Raw genomic sequence first — 15,912 nt, forward strand, 5'->3', positions numbered from 1 at the left:
AAAAAAGTTCCAAAAATCAGCAATAATGTATAACCTTTTGGTCAATACAGTCCTCTATTTAATGTACTGCGTGTTGTTTACTTTTAACTTTTCTACTATTAAGTTATATAATGTATATATAAAAATAATAATTGGGATAGCTATGCAGTTAATGGAAACAATCAGAGAAACATTAACTTTGGTTTGTATGTTATTAAATCTTGTTCCATCTGATTACTCTTTTCAGATTACTATGGTTTATATTAAACTTGATGGATGTAATCAGTTGCAAATTGTTTATATTGGCATGGAGCTAGAGCAGGCTTCACTTTGTCTTGTAAATGAGTCTTTTCTTATAATGAATATATTTGTTCCTTTGATAAGCAAGTAAGAAAGAAGAATGTGCATGCAATTTATATAAAAAACATTCTGCTGTCAATGTGCTTTTTATGTCACCCACCACCTACCATGACAGAGGATGAGTATATCCATTATAAAATTTTACTACCAAATCAATAAAACTATATATGAGCATATTTTTCTTTAAAATATGTAAGGTAGATACAGCAGTACATCTGCTTTTGAACTGGTCAAAGGAATACAGTCACTGACTTTTTAAAGCCATGTAACCATTACATGTATTTTTATTGTTAAAATATATTATTTCTATAATATATTTACATTCTTGGAATGGTTAAATTTTTAAATTTTCTCAAATATTTCATGCAGGAAGGTTACTTGTTAGTATTTCTCTGGGGAATTAGGAAATTATTGTTTCATGTGAATGAAACACATGTGAATTCAACACATGTGAATTCCATGTGTACAGAATAATTACTGTATACTTCTCATTTCTCATGAAAACTATCTTTCTCTGTTGACAATGACCAAGGTGATATTCATATGAAATATTGTAGAAGTTTTACAGAAGCTACTGAAACTGGTGAGAGGCAGTTTATTTGCATGGCTCGAATCAGAGTGAGAAGTACAGCTGCCTTGTTACAGTCTTAGTTTCGGCTTTGCTGAATCAGTGAATTTCTCGAGTCCTTTTTTTTTCTTTTTTAATACAACCTAAGAACCTACCTCACAGGGATGTTGTGGGGATTAATTAATTGTTTGTGCAAGTCTAAAATAGAAAAGAAAAATGAGAATTCAAACTATTCACTTGAACACATGCACATACCAGCAAAAAATAACTTTCACAGAGATTTTCTATGTTAACGACCAACTGAATAAAACCATATAATAAAAATACAAAAGGGAATTTATTTTTAAAGCAAAAGAAATAGAAAACTTCTGCATTTTTTATTTATAATTGATGATGTATTCAATAACAGACTTATTTAACAATTGAAAGTTGTTATTATAAATCAATGAGGATTTAGTTGTACTGTGTATCTTGCCATTCATTATGATTCATTGAATAAACATAGCAAGACTGCAATGAAGACGACCTTTAATTATGTGGCTTAATGACAGAATTACATCTCTTACCTTTGTTGGAGCTAATATATTTCTGATATCAAAGTGTGAAATTAGAAAGACCATGCTCCCCTGGATTTTACTTTTCCCCAATATTTGTTGGGAAGACCTGTCAGAAGGATATAGGAACCATAACCAGATAAGAATTGACTCTCTCTAGCATGGTAGATTCTCATAAAATTCTGATGGTCTCACAAATACGTAGCAGTAAATATCCAGCAACTAACTGACAAATATGTAGGCGTATATATATATAAAAAGGAATTTTTTGTCACCAATTTTGAGAATAAGGTATGATGTAGTTATATTACCTCAAACACTGCAATTTCTGTTTAATGCCAATTTTAAGATGTTATTCAATTTGGTATAGTGGTCATCTCTTTATCTGAAAATTGTCAGAGAGTAATGTGTGACATTCTATAGGGAAAAAGGTGGGTTTATTGCAATAACAGATTAAACATGTAAACAACACAAATACATAAATACCACTGCACAAAACCTAAAATGACACTGGGTGGGAAAAAGTTTTTCAAGTTCGTGTTGTCTTACAAGTTTCTTCTCCCACCCAGTGTCTTTATTCATATGTAGCAAAATAAAGAGTGGGCAGAAAATTCAGTTTTTCAATGGGGCAGATTTCAGATTCCTGTGTTAAGAAAAGTTTAGCATTCTACTTTATTTCTGCTAAAAATTTCTGTTTAAAATCAATTGCTAGTAACTTCCATTGTGAAATCTGAATAACTTACTAAAGAGTTGAATATTTTACCATCATGTTTTAAAATGATGATTAACCACTAAATCCCACTGAAATTCATGGATGCTTAAGATACTCTTCAAAAAACAAACCATTAAAGTTTAATCCTAGAGCAGTATGCAATTTTTGCATACTAAAATTACGTGTTTGTTTTTTAAAAAAATCATTTCAGTAAAAATTATACTGGGGACATTTATTTCTAGGTTATCTCTGCAGAATCTAAAATCATTAAGCCTTGGCAGTCGCACAGGATTTTCAGAAAAGTTATCAATCCCCTTTGCTACAGTGTAAACCTAGATCTTCCAGTTACTATTTTTCTGCAACAGTTTATGCCACTGTTCCAGAGGGATGAAAATAGTTATCTGTTGCAGAGAAAAAGCTAAATTCAAATAGTTTAATTCAAATCAGGATCAAAATCAGTTATTGATATATTGATTACATTTAATTAAATTAGCTTTAGCTAATGTGTGTTTTACAGAAGGTTTTTTTCCGTGCTTTCACTTCAGCAATCTATGAGCACGTTTATGTCATGGCTCACTTTAGATTTTATGGAGCTGACTGAAATTACTCTGCATGTAGAGAGTACTAAAGGCCTTTGTCATGGGAAAACATTTTCTTGATGAACACAGGTGCAGAGCCTACACTATAAATTCTTATTTCATATGTCCTATTACCATATTTTATCAAGCTATCCAACATTCTTTCTGCCATCACATATGCTGAACTATGCTGTAAATAGTAAGCCAGAGTATTTTTAGGACAGGAGGAATATTGTTCTTGCAACCTGTTAACAGCTGTCAAAATTATGTACCTATTGATATATATACAAGCAAATAAATAGGCTTACCTAAGTCATTTCAGTAATTTCATTGGTGACACACATGAACATTCTATTGAAATTTATGGTCATTTTACTACTGAAATATTGGGCCTGGATTTTGGCCATACTGGGAAAAATAATAAAGTTGATCAAATGATAAACATCAGGAGAGACTGTCTTTTTCATACCAATTAGACTATGCGTTGAACAAGAATGACTAAGGAAAATAGCTATACAAAACATGTTTTTATTTATATAAGGTAAGTGATTTAGTCTAAGCAGTTCAGTAGTTATCTGCAATAGGGATAAAATACCAGTACTTTTAGTACTTACTATGGAATAAATATCATAAGCTTCATTTTTCCAAATAAAAGACATTGTTCTGTTTAAGATTCTATAAAGCATTCAGAAATTCAAAATACCTGTCTCCTAACTGGATGATCACTTCAGGTGAGAGAGTATGTGATCAACTTCTGGAACCAGATTAAGGACTGATCAAGTTTACATCTGAAATTCAAGAGTTTGTTTAAGTTCAGTCTTTTAAGGGCATCTTGCAGTTTTCAGTTAATATTTCCTTGTGGAGCTCTATTTAGTTCATTTAATGAAATTTAATTTTTTTTTTAACTGTTAAAATACGTTTATATATGAAGATATTTTCTGAAATATAAATCAAACATTAATTGAAATAAATCTGTCACAGTTAGATAAACACAGGGCTTCTTGGTGTCCTAATTATCTGTCTGCATCTAAATAACACGGATACTTCAGTGGTAATGTGCTACCATTGTTTTCAATTGTTGTTTTCCCCAGTTTTCGCAACCAGCTGTATTGGAATGAATCGGTTTTCTTCTCTTATCCTTGCTTAAATATTTCTTTGAGTAAATAACCAAGTAATGGTGGCCAAGAAGAAGGGGCAAACTGATTCTTCGTTATTCCTATGATGAGTGGAAGAGAGGACAAATAAAAGAGAGAAAAGGCATTAGAAAAGCAAAATAGGAAAATCCCTGCTGGACAAAAGAAAAGAACTATACAGTGATGGATTAGTATCTGTTTCACCTATGCACTTTGGGTCTCTTAAGGACAGGAGAGAGGTGATCCTGTGACACCGTTTACCTTTTCTGACATTTACAGTGGCAGCTTTTTAAACAGATAGCTTTACACAGCACAACTAAAGACTGGGCTTTTTTGACTGTGGTCTGCAAAAAGGGTGAGGATGAATGAGAATCTCTGGGAAGAGAATCACAGCTGAATATTTACACCCAGTTTCTAGCATCCATCAACCTGGAAATGGCTATTAGAAAATTTATTCCAAATAATTTAATTGTATTTCACATACTTTAGTTTTATGTCTAATTTAAGATAAGAAAGCTATGGGAAGTACACTGAAGATGAATACTGTCTTTGATATAGCTGAAGAGCAGCTAGTTTTATAGATGCATTTTAAAATGCACTTTACCTTCTCTGTGTCTAAAATGAATGCATACCGTGTTGTGGTAATTTAAGTGAAGACCATCTATAGCCTTCTTTTGTGAAAGTGGACCAGTTTACTACAGCATTTTGAGTTCTTCCTTCTAAAGCGTATTTGTCTTCTCTCTTATTCCCTTATTAATTCTGTACAGTACTCACTATCATCACTGCAAATCTACAGTATTTTAATAGAGTGAAGTTAAAAAATCCTGTCTTGTAGATGACAGAACTTTACAGAAAAGGTTTTTCTCTGCCATTTTTCATTATCTGTTACAACTTTAGTGAAGTGGTCTGAATTACATAGTCTAGTTTAAAAGTGAAACTCAGCATCTCTACCTCGTCACATAGGAATGAAAACTTGCTGCAAGTTGGACTAAGGCTGATTTAGGATGCTGTCTTTAAATTACATGAAGCAGTTATAAGAATGTAGTCTTAGCCCTGCCAAAGGCTTTTCTTACTGTTCTCTGTATGGTTGAAATCGAAACAAGACGTAACAGCCTTTGGTTAAAGAATCATGTGTGACATAGCACCCAGTTGTCTCTCCTTTCAATATTCTTTGGACAAAACTGAGCATTATACTAGTATAGTATTTTCTTCCTTATAATTACCTAGCTATTTAGGAAACAAGGCAGCTAATTATCATCTTATTTTCTCTGATATAGTATATCGTAATTTATTAACATAATAATTACATGGTGAGGAATTTGTCAAAATTACTTGGCTATAGTACTGAATTAAATAATAAGGGAAAAGACCTGCTGCAGATTGAGCTGGCCCTAAGTGACAGTATCTTTTGAAGAGATGATGTTCATCTCCTGTCTACAATTAAGGATGTCAGCGTCATTCTTTTTTTTTTTTCCCATGGATGCTTCTGAGTGTATTCCTAAAGGTGCAGAAGGAAGTAAACTTGTATATGTACAATGTGAGTGCTGAATATCTATGTATGTATATTTAATTAGTTTTCAAAACTACTGGATTGACAGCAATTTCATTCACATTCTTTAAAAAAATCTATGTCTTGGAGAAACAAAAACAGCCTGAGTGACAAACCCTATTATTATTCTGTATGATTGCATCTCTATAAATGTAGATTAAGGTTATTTTAAGAAATAAAGATGGAAAATAATTAGGTAATGCTTTTTAACATTTCTGGAGGGTGTCAGTGTTTAAAGTTTAGGACCTTGCTCTTTGAAGCTGTTAGCATTCAACACTTATGTGGTATTTTAATAGTATTTTTAGATTATTTTCTAAATTATCTCAGCAAACAGCTAACAGTTGCAGTTTGCATAAATTTATGGAAAGTTAGCATCACAAATCAATAGTCAATTTCAAAATGGGTTAGTCAATTTATACATCAGATGGACTGTATTCTAACATATCTGTGCTTTATTTAACATTAATTGGTTCCTTGGTGATCAGTCAGCAGAGTTACACATATTATTATTCAAGACAGCCCTAAAGCTTCATGCATAAATGCTGGCTAAGATTAGGGCACTTCTGTAGTCTTAATAAATCATCCATTAAATAAGCCGGCATTGACCAAAGTCTGATCCTACGAAGGCTGCCTTCCAGCATACCGTGTAGAAGCTTGTTCTGCCACTGTATACACTGTTTCTTCTCTATAGCCTACCACTGTCCGAGAAACACAATTTTGAAATTCTATTTTGAGTAAAAAATAATTTCAAATTCCTTCCATTCTTTCAGGTACTTCCTGCTGTGCAGGTGAATTTGAGTACATAATGCTGGTTTAACATAATCAATAGACACTGTCACAACTGCACATCTTGGTTGCAAGGATATAGGACTGTGTAGAAGAGTTTAATCTTCTAAAGTGTCAACTAGATACTTCCTTAAATATGACATTTCCTTTATAATATCTGTATGTATTTTTTCAGCTGTGAAAAATATTACAAGATGAATACAAGAAATGGTTAACAACTCTCTGGATTTATGTATTCTATAGTTAGCATATGAAAACTTTCAAATACATTTTGTCTACTGGCAGGTAACATACTAAATCAATTACAAAAGTGTTTTCCAGGTAAAGCCTTACAAAATTCTAAATAACATTTTAAAATATCTGTTGAAAACCAGCCTAGGATGTAAATTTTGCAATGTGTTCTGATTTTTTCATTCCAAAACGTAACATAAGTACCTAAGTATTTGCTTATTTACTGATTTCTAATACTGAGAATGGCTATCTCTTTTGACTCACTGGTAGTTGAAGGTTTACCTTCGCCCCAAAGTGCTAGCGACTGTACATGGCCTGAGCAGTGTTTGTTGAATGGTTATGAGGTATAGTCTTTATTTTTTTAATAATTCCTTTTATAATGTTACAAATATCTGTTTAAAGTCACATGACAGAGACATACAGATTTCCTTTTATTTGTCAATTTTGAACTACTGCAATTACTAAGATTGAGATATGCCATCTTTATCAGAAGTGATTAACATATATACATAATTTATTTAAAACGAGACATTTTCTAAATCCCAGTAGTTCCAAGTAGTCAGTTATGCCATAATGCGCCAAGATTTTGTTTTTCTTCAGGACACGGTAACATTGCAGCTATGGCATAAGATACACAGTGCTCTTTTTTTTTATTATTATTTTCTGAAGGAGTTGGTTTATGTCACACACGTTACAGCATATGAGAGTCTTATGTCTCAGTCTCATCGTAGTTGAAATGAGTTTTTTTTTGTCTTTGCTTAACAAATAGATACCAATGGAAGTTGTCAGGGTTAAAAGTTAACAGCAGAAGCGCTAGAATTTCCAATTTGTGCTTTTGTGTCAGTCTCTCATTTGGGTGAATCCTAGCAGGTTTTTAGTAAGGAGCAATGGGTAAGTTTTCAAATGAGCTGCAGCTAAGTTCAATATGCAGCAGTGCCTCAGCCTGAGGAGAGTCCATATCTGGAGGCAATTATCTAATCCAGAATAAAACAAAAGCACTGTTAAGCAACTGGAAGATGAACAGGGATTGCCAAAGCTGTGTATTTGACGTCTTGGAGGGCTCGAAAGGCCCGAGGGTGTGCGGAGCACAGAGCATTGGCTGCAGCACCAAAATGCTTTGTCACAGTTTTTAAACGATATATTTATCTCCTGGGGGGGAAAAGAAAAAAGAAAAAAGAAAGGAAGAAAAAAAGAAACCAAAGTTACAACTATGAAGACAACCAATATAATGATGAATTACTCTGGGTTTAATGTTTAAAATTAATTGTTATAGCTTTTGTCTGTATCTTTTGTTTCTCATCTAAATATGAAAATAACACACTCAAAGAATAATAAAGAAAAATTGGGGGTGGAATAAGTATTCATCCAAGTCTTTGAGCCAGGCAACCACAGGTATCTATCCAATCCACCATACAGAGCTCATCAAAGTGTAGCATGACTATCTGAGTTTTTGGGAGATGTCCCTTAACTTAAGCCTAAAAGTACAGGGAACAGACCTTTTCTTAGGGAGAAAACCTTTGCATTTCAATCAAGTTATGAAGGTCAAAAATAAGACAGGGGAAGTAAGTTCACACTGGTCTATGCCTGTTGATTGATGGTTTTCAAAATCAAATCCTGCAATTTTCTGTTGCTATTCCAAAATTTACTGAAAAGTTTTCTAAGTAATGCTATTATTAAGAATAGTTTCGTTTTAACTAGCTTTATTTCATTTTATGTATAGATAAAATAGATAGATTCATTTTATCATAGAATAAAAACTGTTAATGGAGCATTTCTCAACCAGTAAGGTATGGTTTAGCAGTGAAATATCGTGAAGACATAAGGCACTCTCTGTCCAAGAACAGTGCTGAAAATAATCATGTTTATTTTTAAAGTTTCAATTTTTATATGTCACTGATAAAGTCAGGTACAAGCATTAAAATACATGTTTTAACTGTTGCAACATACAGGCTTTTGTGGACTGTGATCATACATGAGTAGAAAAATCACATACCTGAGAAAATATTTACATTTTTACATGAAAACATTATTTTAAAAAAAAACCTTATTATTTTAAATAGATTTTAATGCTGCCAAGTGCATTTTAAGGCCTTGCCTTCATGGAATTACATAAGCATCTTATGAATTTTTAATCCTGTAGTGAGGATTAAGTTCTCTCTGTACTTGAAAGAGATGCTTCTTTTTGTACTGATAGATAACTTTTCTGTGATTGACTGAGGCCATCCAATCTCATAATGAAAATTCCGTATTATTGGTATAATTTTGATCCACCTTCTACATATGTACACACATACAGGTAAGATGTGCTAGCAGTACTGTAGACACAGAATTTATTTTTCTGAATGTTAGCTGACATCATCACTCACACTTGGCATAGGAAGGGGTGAATAAAACGTTCTTTACATATAAATATGTACTTGAAAGTGGTTTTATAGATCTCTGACAGCATTTAATCATACTTTTGTGGTTTTAATTCTTTATTTGATATATTGATGCTCACCATGGGCTAGCAAATATCATGTAGTTTAGAGTTTGCTCTAGAAAGCAATAAACTGTTCCAAAGTTTATTGGCCTCTTTGAGGCATGCCTGCCTTTGTCCAGAAGGAGTCTGCTAGCCGCTTCTTTTTCGTGCATCAGCACACCTATGTTTATTCCTCTGTGACGACTGACTTTTTACACTCTCATGTATCTTCCGGCTGCTTGTAAAGAATACTTTCTCAAGCATTAGTACACTTCAGGAGGAGGCACGTGTTTGTTTGTTTTTCCTGAACTCCTCGTGAGGATGCTGCTAGGAGCAGTGTCATGGTACAGTAGTGGCAACAGGTGTGTTTTGCCGCTTTACTCCTCCCATGTATTCTGTTCGTGTGAAGTTATTAACTCAAAAGCACAGTGCACTAAGGTTGCTGTGAGTTTGGAGGCCTAGAGTGAGAAAGAGACCAAAAATAGACATTTTCAAGGCCTAACACAAAAAGGTTGGAGGCTTTCTGGGTGTAAACTGTTGAACAATAAAAGTGATGTTGGGATCGTTCCCTCTGCAGAAAGAGGAAAGGAAATGGATATACTGAGATATGTGAAATGTGTTTTAACACTGAGCTTTCCAGTGCTAAAAGGAAATTAACAGCATTGTCGAAGGCCAGTTAGCTCTGATGCCACCAGGTAATACTGTTCTAGATGTAGGCAATAAGATACTTCTTTGGGGGGATGTTTGATTTTGTAGGCCAAACTTGCATTATTCCTGTAGTTCTTTTTTTTTTTTTTTTTTTTTTTGGCGGGGGGGGTGGTTGGTTTTGGTTGGTTGGTTGGTTTTTTGCTTATTGGTCTTCTCTGTAAGGGCCAGTTCGTGGATGTATTTCTTGTCTTTGTGTTGCACCTGCTAGGACTTCACTATCAATAAAATCAGTTTGTCATGTGTAGGTAGTCATGTTTATGTAAAGATCCTATCCCTTAATTAAAAATATGTAATGATGGGGGAGAAAATTCAATTTACTGTTCTAGTGATGTTACGCCTGTTGAAAAGGAATGCATGAAATGTTAAGCCTTACCCAAAATAAGTTGTTTTTTCAGAGACTAGAAATAATTTGCACATCAGTTTATCACTGACAATCAAGTAAAAATACAAAATAAATTAATATCAATAAAAATATATTTTGCAGAGATAACAATATAGGAAATGCCCATTTACACTAGCATTTCCCCATCATTCTTAACAGTTTATTTGTATTATGTATTATTTTAAAATATTATTTGGTTTTGAGTATTTTCAAGTGACTATCTAATGTATTCTGCCACTTTGTCAGATTCAACTTATTCAAAACCATTCTTAAACAATTATCTAAAACTTTTAATTTCCATTTTCTTATTTACTTTTAATCCTTATAAAATGTTAACCTACCCTGCTTCTGCTTAACTATTTTGGCATTAGCAATGACATATATATTTATTGAATGAATATTATTTTTAATAGTAGTGGTTCCCAGCTGCTACAATCTCCTTTTTTTAAAAAAGTTTTTTCTCATTACAGTGTTAGTATATGATTCAGTTTCAGCTATGCATTTTGAGTAAAGATGCTTGTCCAGAACGTAGGGAAGGACTCTCCCCGTTGTATCTTCTACAGTACGGCAATTCCACATTTGAACATAGGGACAAATCAAAAATGTTTCCCTTTCTTTGCTGATTAAAGGTGTCAGTTCTGGATATGCCTATCCTCCGTTCCTTAGTGCAAAATGTCAACTTCTGCCTTGGGTGCTGTTATGCTACTGTCAATGAAGGAAAGCTAGAAGGAAAGAAACACCTGTGACCTATTGAAAAACCCACTAAAGGCAAAGAAATTTAATCTGTGATTTCTAAAGTTGTATCAAATTTCAAACCCTTATTTAAATAGTATTCAGAAATGAATTAATTTGTATTGTTACTCTTTTTTCAGAATAAATTATTAAATAATGTTGCCAAATATGAGGGCAGGTTCTGGTAGGCCTCTACTTTCAAATATGAATCCATTTATTTATTTATCTGTTTGTAGTACTTTACAGTTTAAATAATAATATAAACATTAACGGTTTGCTTGAACTAGAAATCTCCTGAGTCATGTTTCCTGTAGCACTATACGAGTAATTGTCCAGCTGTGAGAAATATGAGTGTAAAGTTTTCTGTAAAGGGCAGTATGACTGTATGGTTGCATATATCTCATTAACATTGATGCTAGTTAAATATTACACATATTTTGAGGGATTACTAAATCATGTATGTCATACAAGGTTCACTCCTGTCTTCAGATTTTAATTAATTTTGCCTTGAAGAGTTCTTTTATATGAGTTCTTTGTAGCAGTGTTTGAAAGATACCCAATTTTGGCACTACTATAAATAATTAAGCATGATATCCATGATGTGCTCACACATCAAATTTCCGCTTGACTTTTTTCTGGTTTCAGGAATTATTTAGAGCAAGAAGGCACAGATTTTATTTTATGTACACATGTATACATGTATGTGTGTACATGTATGTGTACATGTATACATAGTTATTAGCTTAAATTTGGGTTGAAAAAATAGATTAAACTAATAAAACTGTAGAAAATAATTATATTCTGTGTGTCACTTTACATATTCATGTGACCTCATTTTGAGTCACATGAATAACCTTGCACATCTAGCGCATTCTTTTCATTACTGTGAATATAAATATTGTCTTCTCTGTCAAAAAGAAAAATACAATTATAGTTAAAAATTTCCTCATGTGGGTCTAAAGTTCTTTGCTGTATGTAGAAGTGTCACAGTACAGTCTTGAGGAATGAAAATATATTGCTCCGTGCCTCAGTGGCCTGTTGAGAATCTTCCATTTTCTAGTCAACTAAGACAGCTTTTTCTTTAGGTTTACTGGGGTAAACTGTTATTTTTCCAGAGCATGTGATTCATGAAATATATGGGGAGCAAACAGAATTTTTTTAAGCAATTTATTTTAAATAGTAAAAATCATAGCAGTGATATGGTAATTAGGGAGGTTTCAATGTTAGCAGATGTACTGAGAAAGTCATTTGGTGAGAAAAGTGTAAGCAAAGTAATTAAATTTGCATAAGAAATGCAACAGAATAACACAAGTCTACAGATAACTTTATGGGCTTTATATGTGATATGGATACATCTTCTAGATATGCATATTTTAAGACTCTAAAGAAAATTGAGGAATCAGATGTCTCAGCCCAGTAACTGAGGAGAGAAACATGTCATGAAAGGATGGACAGGGCAAATAGATAAATTAAAATAAGACACCTTGCTGAGGTAGTATGTGCAAGATAATGTTTACATTTGTTTTCTTTTACATACTGTGTAGCTAACCAATGATATTGTTTTCTTCAGGACCGTTGATCCATTGTCTTTCACATATGTGGCTCCAAAATCCGTGATTTAAGTAAAGTTTATATTTTTGAGAAGACAGACGTAAAGCACAATGGATCTTGGTCCTACACTAGGAATCCTATGTGCTGGGACAAAACAAATAAATAATAACTTATGCTTATGAAATCAGAAATAATTAATATCTTTTAATTGTTGACTTTTCTAATGGAGATGCAGGTGATTATGTATTTGGAGTTTAGTTAAAAGAAGCAATCACAGTTCTCCCTGATCCAAAGCACACTTTCGGTATTACTTTTTATCTATGATCCACGAATACATCAAATCAGAAATTTAGAGAATTTATATAAACAGTCACTATTTTGTCACCTTACATGTCAGTATTTTTCCAAATGCTATAGACCAACTATCTATTTTCTTGGAACCAAAATACTGTGGGATTTCTTTACACTTGGTGTATGCATGTGCTTTCAGAATAGGGTGTCTATTTCATATTTGTCCAGATTAAAATTAAAAATAATAATAATAATTTCCTGAAGAGATGTGTTGCTGGGATTTCTATTAGAAATACAAATGCATTAAAGGCCTTTCAAATAATGAAATTCCAAATTGTACTTTCTTGTTTAAAGAGAAAGGTTTTAGTATAGTGTTGAAAGTGTTGAGTTGACCTAGTTGTTTTGTGTTGCATGTTATTTAAGAAATTGTGTCTATTACACAAGTCATTATTTTACTTGACACCTTGAAATGATTTAGTACTTTAGGCCTCGCATACGTGGAATTTCTATAATGAAGGACAGATTCTTAAGGAGGTGTGATGATTTAAGATGAAAGAACTAGCACTAAAATCTCAGTAACACCGTAATCTCAGAGTACTCTTGCATTTCCTATCTTCATTTCTTTGGAGAGTAGGAGAAAAAAAGTTTGTACCCTTTAGCATGGATTAATTTTAGTACGTGCCATTTCAAACAGACTAGTGGAGTGTGAGTGATCTATGTCAGAAACCTCAAGTATTTCCTGCATTTGTCCTTAGAAATTATTTTAATTGCTTCTAGGTTGTGAACTGGAAATTGCATTGTTATACGTTTGTGTAGTGTTAAGAAACTAAAGGAAGCATTCTGTTGTATATCTATACTAGCAAACAGTTCACGAAGATACAACTTTTGTGGTGACTGAAACTATGACTGTGGAAACCACTCATGTGCCTTCTACATACCTGGCAGAGATCCTTCGCCTTCTGCAAGCCTTGTCTGAAGTAGAAGAGCGCCTTAATTCTCCTGTCCTGCAAGCTAAGGATTGTGAGGATCTCTTCAAACAAGAAGAGTGTCTCAAGGTAAGATAGAAAGCCTTTCTTACAACAGTAAGTTCTGTTACTTTGGGGCTTCTGTATATTGGCAGCCTGCACTCACTCTCAGACACATCTGTTTTATAAGTGCTCAGCCCCTCTCTGTGATGTGTAAATATATAGCTGTTTATATATGAAGGCATATTGGTACAAAATATGAGACCACTGAAGGGTTCACTGAAGGGTTTCCACCTGTATTCGGAAGACAAGAGCATTAGGGTATCTGCAAAGTACGTCCTTGAATGGGAGAGAAGGGATGGAGGCGGGCAGTTATATATTTAAAGTTGTGAACTTGTGGTTAAAGTTTTGTTTGTGTGTTTGTAATTTGAAGTAATTACTAAGTAACCCTATCCACACCCAATCTTAGAAGCTTTATTTTAGTGTTTGATTTAAAAATATTTTTTATTAAAACAGCAACAAAACCAAGTAAAATTTAGCTGTTCCATTCCATGCTAGACCAAAAAAGCTTGAAGTCTGATTGGGACTGTAATCTGTGCAATTATTACAGTTTAATTAACTAAACAGAAAATATTGTCCAGTAGGTAGATAATGTAGTTAAGAAAATGTAGTAGTTGTAGTACTAATTCAGTATTGTAGATATGACTTTAAATATTACTGTCTGGTTTCTGCATCGCTTGCAATAGTGAAATGGTTTGAAACTGGTGGAATTTTTCCAACACAGAATTGACATAAGAAGAGAATAAGATTAAAGTTGTAAGCCTAAGTAGATGAATGAGTTATCAGCTTTTGCAGAATAATGTTTGTGTGAGGAAAGCCTTGTAAAAAATCACGCTTAAGTGCTGTATATAATTACAGCAATTTCAAATTATCATCCAGCATGAAGAGAAGACCACATTTCCATTTTTTCTGTGATTATTTTGGGGAAGGAAAGTTTTTAACAAAAGGAAACATTAGCCTAAAGAGGCTGGAATTTGCCTGCAGTCAGCTATAATATAGAAGCTTAGAGGGAGAATCAGGGCAGGGGCTCTGGCTAGGTGCTCTGAATTGTCCTCTGTAGAAGCCAATCTATTTATGTCTTTGCACAACAGAGGAAATGTAACAAAACCAAATCCATATGCTGTTATTAGCTTCTATAAAATCACATCTATTTATAATTCTTATACATGCATAGATCTTATACATTTTAGGCATCTGTATATATATACAGACACACACACATATATAGATATTCTTTATTAGCTCTTGAAAATTAGGGTGTTTTCAGTTTCCTAGCAAGGCAGTATAGTATGTCTAGTGAAGCGTAACAGTGAACTATTGGAGCAAAGGAAGCATATAACTGATAATAGGACTGTGTGAAATAACAGTAGGCCATTCCTTTTACCACTTCTGATTTAGTACCAGTAGATTAAAGTGGTTGTGAGTATTGAAGCACACAACATGCCGATGTTATTGTCATTCTTCATTTTAAACAATCCCTTTTGATAGAATGATTATTCTGCGAAAAAAAAAGTCATAGACCATGTAAATCATGGCTAACGAGCTACCACTTGGCCCTTGTCTATGAACTTATGTTCATCACTAGATTGGATGGGAAAAAAGTTACCTACCTCAAGCAGTTTACTGGTAGTTTACTTCCTTTTAGTGCTTCTTAATGCTTTACATTTGGGCTATCTTTATCTGATTTATATCCATAACTAATTTGTTGTTCACCCACATATATTTGGTATTATCGGAGTTGACACCAGCTTTAATAATATGGATGACTGAGGTTACAAGTAAGTATTGCCATAGGTTTCATTTAACTGAACTCTTAAATTGTTATGAGATGCATTTGTGGGCACAGTTCCATCTTCACCCCAAATGAATCTCTTAGAAGAGGCAAACGGATCTTGCACATTCGTGGGCTTTTGGAAGGGTATAGTTTTGATCTGAGCCTGCTTAATGAATATTTCTTTCCAAGGAAAAGCATTCGTCATTGTCATTATCCTGCAGTAAAAATAGAAAAGTAGTGCATAAATCGTTCAGCAGCTGGTTGGGAAAGGTTTGAAATTAAATTGTGGTTGATTTTTATCCATGACAGATTTGCATGAATCAAATTACAGAACTGTCATGAATAACTCTGTGTTTTAAAATTGAGTTTGTGATTTTTTTTTCACTCCCATTCAGAACGAATCCATTTTAATTAATCCTTAAAAGGAAAAATAAGTTTATTTACAAGAATCTTTCAGTGGTAACTGCTTTGAACATTTTTCTCCGAAGTAAATATGTATAGTAAGACTTAAATATGATTGCTCATTATCCAATAGGAC

At 33.3% G+C, this 15,912-nt stretch overlaps 1 protein-coding gene across 8 annotated transcripts in view; it reads left to right on the top strand.

The window, feature by feature from the left end:
• The window catches only part of DMD (dystrophin), a 1,157,417-nt gene that overhangs the window by 476,576 nt on the left and 664,929 nt on the right, over positions 1-15,912 (top strand). For all 8 annotated transcript variants that reach the window (XM_075520648.1, XM_075520634.1, XM_075520658.1 and 5 more), the window contains one exon: positions 13,436-13,630. In XM_075520648.1, the coding sequence (XP_075376763.1) occupies positions 13,436-13,630 (195 nt within the window). The remainder of the gene's footprint in view (positions 1-13,435; positions 13,631-15,912) is intronic.

The sequence above is a fragment of the Mycteria americana genome, chromosome 1 (assembly GCF_035582795.1).
Source record: "Mycteria americana isolate JAX WOST 10 ecotype Jacksonville Zoo and Gardens chromosome 1, USCA_MyAme_1.0, whole genome shotgun sequence".
Taxonomy (NCBI): Eukaryota; Metazoa; Chordata; class Aves; order Ciconiiformes; family Ciconiidae; genus Mycteria; species Mycteria americana.